General features: G+C 41.0%; 1 protein-coding gene across 2 annotated transcripts in view; it reads left to right on the plus strand.

Annotated features, from left to right (window-relative positions):
• The window catches only part of ZFYVE9 (zinc finger FYVE-type containing 9), a 214,321-nt gene extending 198,785 nt beyond the window's left edge, over window positions 1-15,536 (plus strand). For both annotated transcript variants that reach the window (XM_042997157.1, XM_042997158.1), the window contains exons 14-19: window positions 1,263-1,413; window positions 3,913-3,993; window positions 6,418-6,580; window positions 9,631-9,736; window positions 12,399-12,575; window positions 14,195-15,536. In XM_042997157.1, the coding sequence (XP_042853091.1) occupies window positions 1,263-1,413; window positions 3,913-3,993; window positions 6,418-6,580; window positions 9,631-9,736; window positions 12,399-12,575; window positions 14,195-14,356 (840 nt within the window). In that variant the 3' untranslated portion in view covers window positions 14,357-15,536. The remainder of the gene's footprint in view (window positions 1-1,262; window positions 1,414-3,912; window positions 3,994-6,417; window positions 6,581-9,630; window positions 9,737-12,398; window positions 12,576-14,194) is intronic.
• The last annotated feature ends 3,191 nt before the right edge of the window (window positions 15,537-18,727 follow it).

The following is an 18,727-nucleotide window of genomic DNA, read 5'->3' on the forward strand; positions in this document are numbered from 1 at the left end:
AAAACAGATGAACAGAGGGGGGAAAAGAAAGAGGCAAACCATAAAACAGACTCTTAACAATAGAGAACAAACTGAGGATTGATGGAGGGAGGTGGGAAGAGGATGGACTAGATGGGTGATGGGCATTAAGGATGGCAGTTGTGATGAGCACTGGATGTTATCTGTAGTGATAAATCACTAAATTCTCCTGAAACTAATATTACACTATATATTAACAAACTGGAATTTAAACAAAAACTTGAAAAAAAAAAGAACAAAGCAACATATCAGTGATTTCTTAGAAGATTTCAAACAAGTTAGTAAAACTAAGAAACAATGGAGTATATTTCTAGAGGAAAACCCTCACTCCTTTGTGCAAATATGAAAAAAGGCAGATGCACTTACATATGGGACATTCTTTTGACTTAGAATTTCAGTGAATATGTCCTCAGAGAATCTAGTGGGTAGGAGGAATTACTGTAATTAACTAAACTAATGTTACTTGAGTTCAGTACAGCAACAAAAGGACCAAAAAAAAAAAAAAAAAGAATGCAAATATGTCTTGTGCTTATTTAGGTTATAATATAAATCACCTATAAAGTGTAAAGAGAATTTTTGTATATATTGATTTCTTTTTTTTTTTTCAATGTTTATTTTTGAGAGAGACAGAGCACGAGGAGTGGGGAGGGGGAGAGAGAGAGGGAGACACAGAATCCAAAGCAGGCTCCTGTCCCTGAGCTGTCAGCACAGAGCCTGATGTGGGGCTCAAATCCATGAACCATGAGATCATGACCTAAGCCAAAATCGGATGCTTAACTGACTGAGCCACCCAAGTGCCCCTATATGTTGATTTTTTTTATTTTTTATTTTTTATTAAAAAAAATTTTTTTTTAACGTTTATTTATTTTTGAGACAGAGAGAGAGACAGAGTATGAACGGGGGAGGGTCAGAGAGAGAGGGAGACACAGAATCTGAAACAGGCTCCAGGCTCTGAGCTGTCAGCACAGAACCCGACACGGGGCTCGAACTCACTGGCCGCGAGATCATGACCTGAGCGAAGTCGGACGCTCAGTCGAGCCACTCAGGCGCCCCGATTTTTTTTTATTAATGGTGACTGATGTTCACTTTGTTTTCATTATTTAGTAGCCTCTTTGCCACTTTAATAGATAATAATATTGGTTTTTTTGCCTTTGAGAAGGTAAAAGAGTTGTGCTGTGTGAGACCCCCAAAAGTGCCCATTTTTGGCAGAATAAGAAAGTTAATCTTCTTGCATTTGATTACAGATGATGAAAGCCATGAACAAGTCCAATGAACATGTCCTGGCAGGAGGTGCCTGCTTCAATGAGAAGGCAGACTCTCATCTGGTGTGTGTACAGAATGATGATGGAAACTATCAGACCCAGGCTATCAGTATTCACAATCAGCCCAGAAAGGGTGAGTATTTGAGGTGATTGACATGGTAAGAATATAAAGTTGTACTGGACATGGGAAGTTGGATATCTCAGCCCCATAACTCTAACTTTCTAGCGAGGTGAATTTTTAAATTCACTTTGATGAATTTAACCTCTCCATCCTTATTTTCCAAGATTATGTTGACTCCCCAAATAGCCAGACTCAAAGTTGCACATGGAATCTCTATTATTGAGGAGAACATGTTGAAAATTCTGTATCGGGATATTGTCATGGCCAGAACTGGTATTTGAAAGTAGGAAGAGTAGGCCCCTTAGTGAGAATATACTTAGGTAGGTTTAAAACTTGTTGGATGACCATATCTAAAGAATGTTAATTAATAGGTTGACTGAACTCTGAAAGAAGGCTTCTTGGTTCAGTGGCACTCGTAATGTGGGCTCATCACTTAGGAGAGTGTTAGAAATGAAGGATCTGTACCCAAGATCTGCTAAATTACAATTTGCATTTTAATAAGGTCCCTGTGTTAAATGCACATTGAAATATAAGAGGCACTGTTTAAGGTGGCATTTCTTAAGATGTCTTATCAGGTTCTAGGGTGTTAAAAAGTACTCACATAAATGAAAGTCTTGCTTATTAGTACATTTAACTGATATTCCTGGGTTACAAGTTTAAACAGATTTCTTCACTATAGGACTTTTCAGAGCCTTTAACAAGGTGATATGATTTGCGTTTTTCCAAAAGAAAGATAGTGCCTGGCCCTTTGCAAATTTAGTTGACCATGAATCTGGTTTTTCCCTCAGAATATCTTCCATAACTAACTTTCTTTAGTATGCCTTATGAAACACTTCTCTAGTTGACAGTGACATAGGTCACTGTCCAATATATTTTATAAATCAATTGTTTAGTAAAAGCATAAAAGGTCTTTGTCACATGTATATTCAACATATATCCAAAATAAGGTAGGTGATAAATCCACAATGCTCTCTGTTAGATCACACCTGGAATATTTGAAATAAGTTCTGGATATCATTAATGTAATTGATGATATCCATTGATAAAACTGCAGGTTCTTCTAAGGATGGTTCAAGACCTGTGAAAAATCTGGAAACTAGGTCAAAAGAAGACCTTTTGAATATAGTATGAATATGTAATCTGGAAAAGTATAGATTGGCAGAGGGTGAAAAATAGCTGTCTCTATTTTTAAGGTTTTCCAGTGTGTGGAAATAACATCCAGCTTATTCTCTATAGCTACAAAAGGCCAGAACCAGCACTACTGGGTCAGAGTTAAAAGGATCTAGGTCTGGACTCAGTTTGAGAGCACATTCTGTAAGGCCGAGAGTTATCCAGAAGTAGAAGGGGCTGCCTAGTGCCATTGTGGGCTCCTTGTCACTAGAAATCTTTGACAAAGCCTGGATGTTTACCTGTTAGAGATATTGCAGGGCCAAGGGGCAGAAAGGTGGATTAGCTTAGTCCAATTTAAGATGTGGAGGAACATAGAGGCTCCTGGCTGGCTCAGTTGGTGGAGCTATGCAGCTCTTGATCTTGGGGTTCTAAGTTCGAGCCCCACGTTGGGTGTGGAGATTACTATAAAAAAAAATAAAATCTTGGGGTATCTGGGTGGCACAGTCAGTTAAGCGTCCAACTCTTGATTTCAACTCAGGTCATGATCCCAGTATCATGGAATCAGGCCCCACATTGAGCTCTGCCTGCTTAGGGTTCTGTCTCTCCTTCCCTCCCTCCTTCCCTCCCTCCTTCCCTCCCTCCTTCCCTCTCCCCTGCTTGTATATGCATACTCTCTCCAAGTAAATAAATACGTAAATAATTTTTTAAAAATCTTAAAAAATGATATGGAGGAGCATAGTGAAATTTTCTTAAAGCTAAATGTAATTAAATATTCTTTTTTTCATGAAGAGGTAATGGTAATGTGTTGGTCTTTTCAATAGGTATTTATTTATTATATTTTTTAAAAAGAAATCCACTCATAAATAAAATGGTTGCCAACCATATCTCTATCTTCAAAATATATTTTATCTGAAAAATAAAGGTATTAGATCAGCCATCACTTTTCTGTGAATGGCTAGGTGATATATTAGGTATTGCAAGCCTGTGGTCTTTGTCCCCAATTACTCAACTCTGATACACTTCAAAAACTGCCATAGACAATATGTAAGTGAGTAGAAATGGCTGTGTTCCAATAAAATTTTATTTTCAAAAACAGGCTGCAGGCCAAACAGGCTGTAGTTTGCCGAGCCCTAGACTGGACCACTAAGATTCCTTTGCTTGTAAGATTCTTTAATTCTTGATTGGAGGGAGAGGAAAACGAAATGGGGAGTGTATCTTAAAACTTCATTCCCAAAGCATCAGAATTATTGGTTACTTGTATATTGTGGTGTATAGAGTCGTTGTTTTTTGTTTTCTGTATGATGATGGTTGGGGTTACCAACTACCAAATATTTCAGTATTGTTCTGAGTCTTTTGATCTCAGGGCCTATCTTTACTAAACTATTTATATTACTATTTTAGTGACTGGTGCCAGTTTCTTTGTGTTCAGTGGTGCTCTGAAATCTTCTTCCGGATATCTTGCCAAGTCCAGTATTGTGGAAGGTAAAGAATAAGTTATTTATTGCCTGTGTTTAGTTCAGGCCTAATTATACAACTTAAAAAGCAAGGGATGTTGGGGTACCTGGCTGGCTCAGTTGGTAGAGGATGCGACTCTTGATCTCCAGTCGTAAGTTCAAGCCCCATGTTGGGCATAGAGCTTACATAAAAAATAACAATAATAATAAAAGTTTAAAAAAAAATAAAAAACAAGGGATGTTAAGTGAAACCATCACACTTTTACGGTAGACTTCTTACTCCTATTATGTATCCAATAGCATCTTACTCTTCAGCTAATTAATACTGTCATATAGGTACTTAGGTCTCTAAAGAAGGAAGTAAGTGGTACAGATCTCATGGGACAGTGACAGAAAAATTAAGAGATGGCCTTTCAGAGCTCTGGGAGAGGGTACCCAAGGGGACATAGTCTGAGTTCAAATATATCACTGGGCTCATATCTGTAAACATGTAGATGAAGTTCAGTCTGGCTTAACTCACAGGAATGTGCATTCATTATTTGGGGTGCAGAATGGTATGTGCTTGCTGCTGGTTTCCTATAATTAGATTAGACATGACACATATCCTGAAAAAAGCTTATTAAATGAGAGTTGATGAAAGGCTGATGAGCATACTGTGTATTTTCTTTATCAGTTGATTCTTCCTATATTTTGATCTGGTTACTCTTGTTGCATAACAAATTAACCCAGATCTTAATGGCTTGAAACAGTTATTTTACCATGCTCACCGATTGCTCTGGGTCAGAAATCTTGACAGGGTAATGCAGGGACGGCTTGACTACATGTCCAGGGCCTTGGTTGGGATGACTTGATGGCTGGGAGCTAGAACTGTCTGAAGGTTTATTTATTCCCATGTCTAGGGCCGTGGGATGATTTAAAGACTAGGAATGGTGACTGGAGTACTCACACTTTGACTTTTAGCATGCCATGGCAGCCTTGGGGGTAGCTGGACTTCTAACTCCAGCCACACGTCTAGCAAAGGGCAGAAGCCATGTTGCTTCTTATGACCCAGTCTTGGAAATCACACCGTATCACTTCCGCCATACTCTAGTGTTGGAAATAGTCATAAACCTTCCCAGATTCAAGGGGAGAAGAATTAGACTCCATTTCTTAATGGGGAATTGGGAAGCATTGTGAGAAAACACGTGAGGTCGGAGATATCGTGGTCACTTTTGGAAAGGACAGTCTGCCACATATGACATGTTTTCATTCCCGAAGTAGCCTAACTCCAGCCCCTAAGAGCAGTCCTTCCTGGGGGTGGAGTCCAGTGTGTTAACTAAAATACATAGACCATCTTACATATGTTAATAGATACTGGCTTTGACTTCCTTTACTGGTAAGCTTAATAAAAAAGCAAGTGAAGAGCAAAGTACATTACTGTTTTACAACTAAATTTCACAACTTTGACCAGCAAGTAGAAAGAAGCATGCTGTTAAAAAGTTAAGAAATCTAGGAGTTAAATAATCATTTGGTCTTAAGTGACTAATTAATACCTATGTGATCAAGTATTGACTACATTCAAAATGTGTCTTGACAAGATGATTAAAAAACACCTTTTAAATGTTGTGGAAATGATCATTTGAATGGACACAGATCCTTACAAATGCGATGTGTTTAAAAGTTACGTCTATATCTTTGGATTAGGAAATTTTTAGTTCTTGTATTTTACTCTGTCAGTTGAGCAATTAGCTGCTAGGAAATTTTTATGAAGCTTTTTAGAAATTATCTTAGTTGACAAAATTTTGTGTCAGTGAAGCAGGGCAGTTGCTCCACATGTGACAACTTTCACACTGAATTTCGGTGTCTGCCTTTGACTTGGGTAGGTAGCAGCCCCCAAATAGTTACCATGTGTTGGCTACATGGTGGCCCATGTGAAGCACATGTGGTAGGTTTGCCCTGTTGCTAGCCAGTACATGGATTTATCGCTTCTCGCACCACTGTTGTTTATTCAGTGATTTATTTAACAAACATTTCCTGGGCATTTACTGTATGCCAGGAAATCATAGTGAGGTGAGAGAGACAGAGGTGCAAACACAGAAATATGGTTAGAGCATGATAAATGCAAGAGTGAGAACAGGAACAAAATGTTCTGTCAGTCCAAAAGAGGGATGTGACCATGTGTAAATCTCCCCTTGAGCAGTCTCAGGAGAACTCAGCTGTGTCCGAAGTGAAATCGGCAGGCAAGTGTTTTAGGCAGAAGCGATCTTGGCATTTGCTTCTCATAGCACTTTGAAAAGTAAGAAGTTCAGCTCAAAGAACAAAACCTCTTTCTTTCTGTCAGCTTTAGAGAGCAGAGCAAAGTTTTACAGATAATCCTAGAGGGATTTGCTAGCTGCCAGGCACTGTGATTCATCTGCCCCTCTCCCTGGCTTTGCGTTGTTTCCATCTGTATTATCTTGGTGCTGATTCTCAGATGGCGTTATGGTCCAGATCACAGCAGAGAACATGGATGCTTTGAGGCAGGCACTGCGAGAGATGAAGGACTTCACCATCACCTGTGGCAAGGCAGATGCCGAGGACCCCCAGGAGCACATCTACATCCAGTGGGTGGATGATGACAAGAACGTCAACAAAGGGTAAATGTTTCTTCCCTTTCCCCCTTGGAGCATTTAGTTATGGTCTGGGCTCTGGGCTTTGTCTACACTGGTATTTATAACTTTACTGAACGCCCAAAGAGAAAGGACTGTTGTGTATATATAAGATAAAATTTTAAATTTCTAGTTTCTTGGCTTAGTTTCTGAAGGAGTTTCTCTGCCTGTTTTTGAAGAGGGGAGGAGGGAAGGAATTGATGAAACAAAACAGGCCTCTAAAGTTATTGAGATAATAGTAATACCGAAGCCCTTTCTGGTTTTATAAAGAAAGCCCTTTTGCCAACATTGTTTCATTTGCTATAATAACTAGCCTTGTTTTCCCCATATTATAGATGAGTAAACAAGCACCAAAAGGCTAAATGACTCCACAAAGCAAGGAAGTGGTGGGGCTGGGACCTAAAACCACCTCCTGGGGCTTCCAGTCCTGCGCTCTTTCCCATTACAGGCCCGCTCTACTCTGAGGGCTCAAGCCAACACTTTGGAGTCACTTTTGACACTTCTTTTTCTCTCACACCCTGTACCTAACTCAGCAGTAAATCCTGGCATTGTTATATTTTATAGTATATATTTGATATATACTGTTATATTTTACTTCAGCATGTGTCCAGAATCGTACTACTTCTCACTACCTCTACTGCCACCATCCTGGTTCAGGCCACCATCATTTGGTCTGGATTATTGTAGGAGCCTCTGAAGTGGCTTGCTTGTTTCTACTCTTGACCTCCTCCTGCCCCCTAACCTAATCTGTTTCCAGTACAGCAGCCAGAGTAATGTCACTTCTCTGCTCAGAACCCACCATTAGCTTCTGGTATCATTCTGCATAAAAGCCAAAGTGTCTAAGGCCTCACACAATCTGTCCACCCTTTTACTTCACGGAAGCAACACCTGCCTTCTTGCCTGAACATGTCAACTCTACTTCTGCCCTCTGGCGTTTGCTCTTACTATTCTTTCACCTTGTACTCTGGCCTTGGATACAAGATAGCCAAATGAGTCACCCCCTCGCTACCTTCAAGTTTTTTCTAAAATGTGTTTTCTCAGTAAGGCCTTCCCTTGGCCAACCTATCTAAATTATAACCCTCCCATACATATTTCTTCTCTCCCACCCCCGGTACTTCCTATCCCCCTTCCTTGCATTATATTTCTCAAGAGAACTTATAATTCTCTAACATAAAATATGCTTTTACTTATTATATTGCTCCTGGACTATAAACTTCATAACAGCAGGGATTTTTATCTGGTTTATTTATAGCTATATCACCAGAACCTAAAACACTGTGAGGCATCTAGTAGGTGCTTAAAAAAAAATGACTATATTATACATCATTGTATTAAGCTTTCTTTTATCCATTCATCCATCCCTTTTTCATTCCTTCCTTCAGGTAATAATTCTATGTGTAGATCTCTAGAAATACAAAAATGAATTCCACACACTCCCTGCTGATAAGTGGTTCAGTCTTATTTTGAAGATAGTTACAAATAAGTGCATCAAAGTATGGAAGATGCTCATAGAAAACTCTGTAGGAACACAGTGAAGATAAGAAAGAAAAGAGGAAGCTTGGTAGAGGTGGTAGGGTATTCAAGAAGACCTGCATAGAGAAATGGCCACTGATTGATCTGAATCTGGTGAGATGAGTAGGTATTTGCCACATAGCTGTGGCAGAGTGGGCATTCCAGTCTGAGGGAATAGCAGGAGCAAAGGCAGATTGAGGGCATAGACAACATGGCACACCCGATTTTTAAAGAATCTTTTAAAGCTTTTGTTATTAAACAAAAATCGGTGAGTTTATTTGCCTATTTTACAAATAGTCCTCTATCTTCCCATACTTCATTGGAAATCTTAATTTCGAAATCAATTTGTGTTTAGTTGGAAATGAACATGGTTATCAGGACGAAAAAATTGATTACCTGAAAATCTGATGCCATAGGTATCAGTAACTGATAACAAGTAGGTTGTCCCTTCCTACAAGTGCCAGTGGCAGCATCTTAGAAAACAGGACCAGAACTAGTTAGGGAGGACTGTCAAATTCAGGGGTTTAGTTTGTAGTGTATAAATTGAGTATTTTCCAGCTTGTCCCTCAGTGTCTGGGTATCCTCTCTAAAAGAGTACTAATCAACTAAGAGTGGCCCTTTTTGACATCATGTCATGAGTTAGAAATTAAATTCAGTGTTGTTTAAATAATTTTAATTCAAGTGAATGAAGTAAATCCCTGATATTGAAGTTTAAGTTCAACTTGATCTTTTTACATGGAGATTAGAAAACACACAGATTTGAATCTTGTTAGGAAGAGTTTGGAGTCTTTGTGACAATTATTTTGAATCCTCATCAGAATGAGTGTCAATCTCCACCTGTTTATACTTGCTATATTTTGGAGAGGAAATGACTATAAAAAATGACCTTTCTGTTTAGGAATCTAGGAGTGATAATTTAGCACTAAAGGGAATTTGTTGTGATAATAGTATAAATACTTGTTCATGAGCTCACAACAGCACTGTCATAATTAACATACTGGTCAAGTAATTCTTTCAATCAGTAGACATTTATTAAACTCCCATGTTCCAAGCAGTATGTCAGAACTGGGAATACAGCACACAGAGGTGAGTGTATCATGTTCCCTCATCTGAAGTCCATCTGTGAGGCAGATCTGCAAACATGTGTGAGTGTGATTGTTGTGTGGAGCCGCGTGTGTGACAGAGCAGAGGGGAGAGCAAGACTGGGTGGCCGTGCACTCACTGCAGGAAGGAATGCTGGGAGAAGAGGGCAGGTTTGAGTAAACGATTTTTTTACATTGAAAGAACCAGCTCCTGGAATCATGGCTCCTTTTTTATATGTGTTCTTCGAATTATTTCATTGCACAGGACCTTCCCACGAGAGCTCTATTCATGTACATCTTTGTGCAGTGTCTTTCTTGCTGTGATGTGTTGCTCAGATATGTTCAGCAAAGCACCCAGTGTAATTAGTAGCAAGACTTGATAAGAGAAGTGATTCTTCTAACTACAGGAGCTGCTTCCATCTCTTTCCTTTGCCTCTATTGTAGTGTTGTAAGTCCTATAGATGGGAAGTCCATGGAGTCTATAACAAGTGTGAAGATATTCCATGGATCGGAGTATAAAGCAAATGGAAAAGTCATCAGATGGACAGAGGTAAGGAAATGAAACTTGGCATTCTTTTTTTTTTTTTTTTAAGGCTTGCCTGAAAAACTTATTTATTTTTGAGAGAGAGAGAGAGAGAAAGAGAGAGAATGTGTACACGCACACCAGCAGGGGTAGGGCAGAGGGAGGTAGGGAGAGAGAGAGAGAGAGAGAGAGAGAGAGAGAGAGAGAGAGAGAATCCCAAACAAGCTCCACACTCAGTGCAGAGCCTGATGTGGGTCACAGCTGTGAGATCATGACCTGAACTGAAATCAAGAGTCAGACGTTTAACCGACTGAGCCACCCAGGTGCCATGAAACTTGGCATTCTTGATTCTCTTTGAGCACAACTTTTTGTTAGGCTCAGACATACATTGTGGGCTGATTCTGGAGGATAAGGAAAGAAAAGCTCTCTGTTTACCTTCTATACTCCAATTCCCTCTGGTCTGTCTGCTCACCAGGAAGAAATGCCACCAAGTACAGCCTGTAGCAATCTGATGTCTCTTTTTTCTTATGAATGAGCTTTTAGAGATTTGTTTGCACTAGAATTCAAGAAGGATGCATCTCTGAATGGCATATACCATCTTTGCTTTATTCTTTAGAATACTGGGCTAGTTATGCGGTACTCACAGTTAAAAGTATCTTAGATAACATGCTCTTTAAAAATAGGCTTATGTCACCAATAAGAAAACTAAAGCTCAGATACTCAGCAACTTGTCCAAGATAACAAAACAAATAAGTAATGGTAAAGTCCTGTTTCAAACCCAGATCCAGCCAGCTCCTAAGCTCTTTTGCACTATGTGTTGCCTTACTTGAAATCTGTATGAGAGGCTAACCTGGGAATGAGAGGAGCCGGGCAGGGACCCTGTATGTGTGTAATATCAGACAAATCGGGAAGTTTATTCTCTGAGAATAAACAGGGAGGTCATAGATCTCTGAATTTTTTTGAATCTCAGTTGTACTCTATAAAAATAACACATTAAATTCTAAGAACTCTAGAATTCCTTGCAGCTTTAAAAGTCTTAATTTTTTAAAAATGTTTATTTTTGAGGTAGAGAGCACAAGTGGGGGAGAGGCAGAGAGAGAAGGGGACAGAGGATCCAAATTGCACTCTGTGCTGACAGCAGAGTGCCTGATATGGGGCTCACACTCACAAATCGTGAGATCATGACCTGAGCTGAAGTCAGACACTTAATCAACTGAGCCACCCAGGCGCCCAAAAGTCTTAATTTTTAAAAAAAATTCTGACTTCTAGCTTTTCCATTTTACACACAAGGTAACTCAAGCCAAGAGAAGTTCAATGCCTTACCAAAGTTCATTCACATAGCTGGTTTATGAGAGCAGGAGACTAGAAACTGTTCTCCGTTTCTCGACCTGTTGTTCCAAGTAACTTATCCTTCATACCACCAGGCTCAGTGTTTTCATATGCAGTTCAGTGGTCTTAGGAGCTTATTTTGTAATGATTATCCCATTGACACATTTCAAGTAGTGCAGTCTGGACCACGTGGAGCTCCTTATCACTATTTGACCTATTTTCCCTCCCTTTTGCTTGCCTGTAACCCAGTAAGCCAGCAGTGTGACCCATCTCATTTGTATAATGTGAGAAAACAGGCTCCAAGAGACCTGGCAGAGCAGGGACCAGAGGTCTTCTGAGGCCCAGTGCAGAGCTCTGCTTGTCATTTCACGGTGCTACTCTCACTAGTGCGTGAGCTTCAGGGATGTCCCCTTTGTAGTATTCTTTGTATAAGCCACTTACTGAGCAGTAAGCTAGGGGGCAGTATGTATAAGCATGGTGTTTTTGCATATCTGTATCTTCTCTATTATGCTTTTATATAATTTACGATAACCAGAGAAGATGGGGCTTTCATTTTTTAAAAAAAATTTTAATGTTTATTTTTGAGAGAGAGAGATTGAACAAGCGGGTAAAGGGCAGAGAGAGGGAGACAGAGGATCTGAAGTGGGTTTTTTTGCTGACCACAGAGAGCCCAGTGCAGGGCTCGAACTCATGAACCATGAGATCATGACCTGAGCCGGAGTCAGATGCTCAATTGGCTGAGCCACCCAGGTGCCCCAAGACAGGTGCCTTCTATTTTACAAAGGCATAATTGGACATTAAGAAGTCAAAGGACTTGCTCACAACCCTCCTCTATGTGACTAGGACTTGGGTCTCTTAGTTCCAATCTTGCTGTGCTTCTGATTCTGCACTGGCACCTCTGCACCTCTGCTCAGCTTGGTGCAAGGACACTAACTCAGTTTCCACCTCAGCAGTGGCATGGCCATGTGGCAGAACTCTGTAATGAGAGGCAGCAGACTCGGATTCTTGGCTTGGCCTTGCCTCTTTCTCTCAGGACTTTTGTGCACTTGAGCAAGTCACTTCTCTGAGTGATCTGTAACATGAAGGGGTTGGGTCACATAATCTGTAAGAGCTGTCCTCTTAGATTCCAAGATCATTTCCTAAGGAGACTGTGCATGTATAAGGATTACCATTTAGAAGTGCACAGTGCTAAATGTAAGCCTTTTCTGGTTTTGAGTAGAACATATGATTATGATCATGGCTGAAACCAGGGAGATAGATAGGTCTTCCTGCACAGCAGGGGGTCGGGGTACTCATACACAGTGAGCTCATGCACATCTCCTGGGCGCAAGGCTAAAGTCTCTTTTGTTTGGGGGGACAGGTGTTTTTCCTAGAAAACGATGACCAGCACAGTTGCCTGAGTGATCCTGCAGATCATAGCCGATTGACTGAGCACGTTGCCAAGGCTTTTTGCCTTGCTCTCTGTCCCCACTTGAAGCTTCTGAAGGAAGATGGAATGACTAAACTAGGCCTACGTGTGACACTTGACTCAGATCAGGTAAGAAGAGTCTTAGGTAGCCTTGGAAGGTGGGCTTGAGCAGTGTCTGTATTTTCTGACATGTGACTTTTCCTGCATCAACCCAGAGACCTTAATTCTCTGGGCCTTCTGACCTTGCCCGTTAGTCATGTACCTAGATGTGCTGCTTAGTGAGACTCTCTCTGAACCATTTGAATCTTGGCTTCCTCACCTGAATGTCTCCCAAGGACTTACTTGTGAGTGTGGGATAAGGAGGGGAAGTGTGTGTGAGGACTTGCCACCCCTGTATGAATGGCATCAGTGCTCCTCTTTGAGACTCGCCAGTTCCACTCATCAGGAATTGCTCTGCAACCTTTAGACAGCAAGTTCCAAGCTGTCCCATATCCTGTTTTGTTTTGTTTTGAAAGTTTGAGAGAGAGAGGGAGAGTGCACACATGCTCAAGTGGAGAGGGGCAGAGAATCCCAAGCAGGCTCCGCACTGCCAGCACAGAGCCTGACGCAGGGCTTGAACTCGTGCAACTTTCAGATCATGACCTGAGCTGAAGTCAGACGCTTAACCAACTGAGCCACCCACACGCTCCTATCCTGTTGTTCTTAATCCAGCTGCAGCAGGCTTCTGCTGCTAGGCCTCTGCACCTCTCACTCCTTAAGGTTTTTCTGTTAACATTTCTGTGCCAGTTAGTGGGTGAGGACTTGATGTGTTTCCCCAATAGTTTTCCTGTCAGCTCGGGTCTCCTGTGGCCAGGCTTTCCTTCCTGTCTTACTTCATGTTTCTGTATGCTGTCTGTATAACAGTCCACACCTGCCCTACACCCCCCCCTGCCCAGTCCCTTGTTCCAGTGTCTCTCTCCTGTGGCCTTGAACTCTAATCTCCATTTTGGATTGTTGTGACATGTCCCACTGCTCATGCTTTAAGGCAGTGTTGTGTCCCTATCAGGGAAAATGTGAAAAGTTGTGTCTGGTTCCACTTCCTGACTAGTCCTCAATCAACATACGTATTTTCTACTCAAGGTCTTGCCTAGTGTGGTACTAATACGCCTATCAGGGTAATACAAATGAGGTATCATGGTCCTTTCTCAAATGATACTGATAACCTTGTTAGAGAATTACCTTACATGCAACAATTAAAGAACAGGCATTTTTTTCTGCCTTTTGAGGGCGGGGGTCCTGTTACATTTATCTTTGAATTGCTGTGTATGTAGGTGCTCAGAAAATGGTCTGCGGGTGAACAGATGGACGAGAGAACAAATGTTCAGTTCCTGTTGCTGGGGAGTTAGTTGTACCTTATATATTTTTAATTTTAATTTCCACAACCAAAGGTTTAGGTATTTCTGATATTCCATACCTCTCTATGCTGCCCCCCACCCTCTACCCTTTCCTGGAAAACTAAGGCCTTAACAGGTTAGGTGTCTTGCCCAAGTCTCACAGCTACCAAGCAGCAAGGTCAAGGTCAGGATGAATAAACGACAGTATAATAAATAACAATTTAGGGAAGAGAAGGAGAACCTTGTGTTAACTGCTGTATGTCTAGTCCATGGCCAAAAAGGACATCTTTTCCAGCTCAGCCTCCTTGGCCCTCAGCCCTCTCAAGAGGCCTTCTCTGTCCAGTAACCTGTCATCCCCTTCTTTCTGCGCTCTAGGTTGGCTATCAAGCAGGGAGCAATGGCCAGCCCCTTCCCTCACAGTACATGAATGATCTGGACAGCGCTTTGGTGCCGGTGATCCATGGAGGGGCCTGCCAGCTCAGTGAGGGCCCCATCGTCATGGAACTCATCTTTTATATTCTGGAAAACATCGCATAGACAGAGGACTTCATTGTTTGTCTGTTGAGACCTGTTACAACAGCAGTCATACCCAAATCATTTGCACTTTAGAACTGGAAGATTAAGCTTTTGTTAACACTATTAAATGGGGGGTGGGGTGGGAGTGGGGGTTGGGGCCAGGGTGGGAAAGGGTGGTCGGGGGGACAGATGTTCCATAATTCTGAGTCTTCTATGCATTGTCCACCAAGAAGATCTGGGCAGCTTCTGTTACTGCACAAGTTATGCTATCCTTGCCGCTAATCCCCTTCCGTTACTGTTTAGACAAAAATTCTGCTCCTGTTTTAAGATTTACTTACGGTCTTGTGCTCAGAAATGCGCAAATGGGCATAACCATCACCAAGGATGGGGCTGGGAGGGCAGAGGGGAAATAAAAAATGAAGCATTGGTCTTGCACTTTTTGTACAGAATTGATATAAAAAGGAGAATTCCACTGGTTTTGTCCCGCTTACATCACAGTGACTTCAAGTAGAATTTACACTTAGATTTCTATTTGTTTTTTACCAGATTATTCACTGAAGTGAATCAGAGACCCAGCGGATTATCTCTTCTATCCAAGGAAAAGCGACTCAGTGTAAATGAGGTCGCTTGGATAGCAGAGCCAAGTTCAGGATTACTCAAGATCTGCCCGAGTGAATGGCAGGTACTGAATTGAGTCTTTCTGTGAAAATAGAATATATTCAAGACATTTTTAGTTAAACACTAGAGGTTTTTTTAAAAAAAATTATTGAGAAATAAACTTCCAGGAAAGTTGCAAGTATAAGAAAACCTATGTACACTTTACCTAGATTCACCTATTGTTCACATATTAACATTTTGTCACATTTGCTTTAAGATATCTGAGAGTAAGTTGCATATATCATAGTCCTTTACCCCTAAATAATGTTCATTTCCTAAAAATAAGGACATCTTCCTGCATAACTGCAATTTCAACCAATTTAACATTAATAGGACACTTGAACCTAGCATCTCTCCAGTCATGCCCTTTATAGCCTTTTCTCTTGCAGTAAAGCTTCCAGCCTAGGATCAGACTTGGCAAGTAGCTTTCCTGACTCACCTTTGTGACATTGATATTTTTGGTGAGTATAGGATCCCCCACCCCATTTAAAAGTTTTTTTAATGTTTATTTATTTTTGAAAAAGAGGGAGAGACAGAGCTTGAGAGGGGAAAGGCCAGAAAGAGAGGGAGACACAGAATCTGAAGCAGGCTCCAGGCTCCAAGCTGTCAGCACACAGCCCGATGCAGGGCTCGAACTCATGAACCGCTAGATCAAGACCTGAGCTGAAGTCGGATGCTGAACCGACTGAGCCACCCAGGTGCCCCCTCCCCCCATTTTTTAATAGAGAATGCCTTGTTTATGTTTGGTGCTTTCTCATAATTAGAATCAGTTTATGCATTCTTGGCCAGAATCCTTAGAGTTGCTGTGTCCTTTTTTAAGGCCTCACACCTAGGGTCATGTGGGATCTGTTCTGCTCATTGATGATGGTAAATTTTGATCACCTGGTCAGAGTGCAGTCCAATTTCTCCACTGTGTTTTTCCTCTTGGAATGAATAACCAATATGTGTAGAGACATTTTCAGATCATATAAATATTTTATCAGAAATCTCCCTTAGATTTAGCATCCACTGATGCTTCTTGTCTGATTGATCTTTTACTGTGATGGCTACAGAATGGTGTGTTTAGTCCTAGCACTCTACCTTTAGCAGTTACACTTGGTCATCTATAAGCAAAAGCCCTTCTTTCTTTTCTATCTATTCATTTAATTTTCATTATGGACTCATGGATCACTTTTTGAGTGATTCTCTTTCATTATTTTCATGCTCATATGGTCTCAGCTTTGTCCAGAGAACCCCTTCAGGCTAGCTCCAACATCCTTGTTCTATGCTCCCACCATTTTTTTTTTTTTTTTTTTAACATTTCCTTTTCTGGCCTAAGAAGATGCTTGCTCCCAGCTCATCTTGAGCTTACCCTGCCTCAGCTTTGGAATCAGCCATGGTTTCTTTTAGTGGGAGTGGTATTAGAATCCAAGATTTGGTTTACCCTTGATATATGTGATGCACTCTGATCATTTTTTTTTTTCATTTAAATTTCTCCTAGTCACAGATCGAATGGATTTTGCAACTCAGTTTGAAAAATACCGGTCTAGGGCAACTCCTTTGTTACTGCCATCTTCTTGAAGCCCTAGCTAAGCCGGAAACAGGAGTCAGTCCCTCTGCACTAAGACAGCTCCCAAGAATCCACTAGAAGTTCATGCAGGTCTCTGGGACAGGGAGAGGCTTCTCCCCAGGGGCTAAAGTTGGATTTAGCATTTGGCAATTATGGGCTGTGGAATCCTACATTAATAGTTTTCCAAACGGGCCCAGAGGCCTGGCCTTTTAAGTGTGTTTAGCTAGGTTTATTCCTCTTCCGTGGTAGTGGGGATCCACATCTACATCTGTCTCTCCATAGCCTTTATTGATGGTAGCTGCAGATCTCTGATTGTGACCTTCCCATACACTCAAAGTACTCAAGAGCTTCTAAGGGAAAAAAAGTTGATGCCCACAGCACACCAGCTTGCAAAGATTGGGCCCTGGAACCACCACCCACCAAACCTGATAGAAACAGGAAACACTTAATAGGGGCGGGTATTCTGGGTATAACATCCAGCATGGTCTACATACACCTTAGAAGTTTAGAGCTTCTATAGGAGCTGGTTTGATTTTCCTATAGAAGTTGATCTTCCTGCTCAGTACATTTTGCAGTTGTACCTATTTCTTCTGGATCAGTACAAGCTTTTGAATTCTCCCACTAAACAACAAGCTCTGGCCCTGCAGAGTCAAGTCTGTTCTCAACTATATAAAATATCCTTTATGTTTAGTAAAATCATCTTGTGGAGCTGAGCATAAAATAACCAAAGTTAGTTTACTTTTTCCCCCTTGTTTTATTTCTATATATTATATAAGAATTCTATCAAGTGGAGGACTGAAACCTCACATTTCTAAATAAGTGAAAATTTTCTAGAATATAAACTTAAAAGACTGAGATATAGAGATCTTTGTAAGGAAAAAAAGAATTGCCATTGTGGTAACTTACTAAATTTTTTAAAAAATTATTGAATTCTTACCAAATGCCAGGCAGTGTAGTTTCTCCATGTATTTTTATTGACACTTTCTGAGCACTTGCTGGTCTCCAGGGCTACAGAAACTTTGCCCTAAGTTCCCATCTAATGTCTTCCATCATCCACAGTGGTTCCTGAATGCTGGTGGGCCCCAAATTTCAAAATGGATTTACTTCTATCAAAACTAACAACTGGGGAATAATTTTTGCATCTAATGTGTTTCAGTCATCAAGCAATGTGAACACTGTTTCTATAACATGTTTGTGGTAGTGGTTTCTATTTTAATAATAATAATGGTAATGAGATTTTTAGGGACTGAATGTGTGGCCAGAAGGGCCAAAGAATAGAGCAGGAATGATAACACCCAGTTTAGAGCTTGGGAATCTGAGACCCTGAGAGGGAAGAATCTGTCTGTGATGGCACTGGACCAGGTGCAAGCTTCCTGGCTCTACCAGTCTCAGCCCCACAGTTTCATCCTAAAAGGAACTACTTTTACTTAAGGGACAAAATCTTTTAGGAGCTGCCCAGAAACATTTAGAAAACATGCTCAGAATTTAGAAGTAATAATGCAGGTTTCACAATGGTGCTGTAAGAAAGGGAAGTAATGTTAAAGTCACAAAATATTTTTGCCCTTTAATAAGATAAATTTCTAAAAAAATATTCCATATTTTGTTCATTTCAGTAATTCTGAAGAAAGCATGTCTTGCGCTAGATAGAAGAATTTAAAATGTAAAGCTATTTGGGTTGTGCCTGGTTCCCAACTGCCCAGGAATCACTGATCTCTGATGTTTGGTTGTTACATTAGGACAAATCTTGGGACAAGGAGGCGGAGTAGGCTCCTCCCACTACCAGTGACCCCTGCATGCCTTGGCTGCAACAAAGGCCTTTTAAGAATCTCAGTTTCCAAGTCCAATGGGCGGCTTTGTCTTGCCTTCCTTAGCCTGGAGGTTCTGTTTTCCAAAAGCAAAGGGTAATGAAACAGACTGAAGTAGAACAGGTTGTGAAGGGAAATCCTTGAGGCACAGAAAACTTCCTATCACATTGGAATAGGGCATTTCTAGCACAGGCCTGGGTTCAAAAATTCCTAGGGCTGGTTGTTGAAACCTTTGAGGATAAATAGCCACAGCTGTCCATGTGGCCCTCTTAGTAAGCACCATGTTGGGTGCAAACCCTTAGGGGAAGACTAGGTTGGGTCAGGAACCCTCCTGACCACCCCTCTTTGCTCTAGGTCACCTTAAGAAGCCCAACAATCCTT

The sequence above is a fragment of the Panthera tigris genome, chromosome C1, assembly GCF_018350195.1.
Source record: "Panthera tigris isolate Pti1 chromosome C1, P.tigris_Pti1_mat1.1, whole genome shotgun sequence".
Classification (NCBI taxonomy): domain Eukaryota; kingdom Metazoa; phylum Chordata; class Mammalia; order Carnivora; family Felidae; genus Panthera; species Panthera tigris.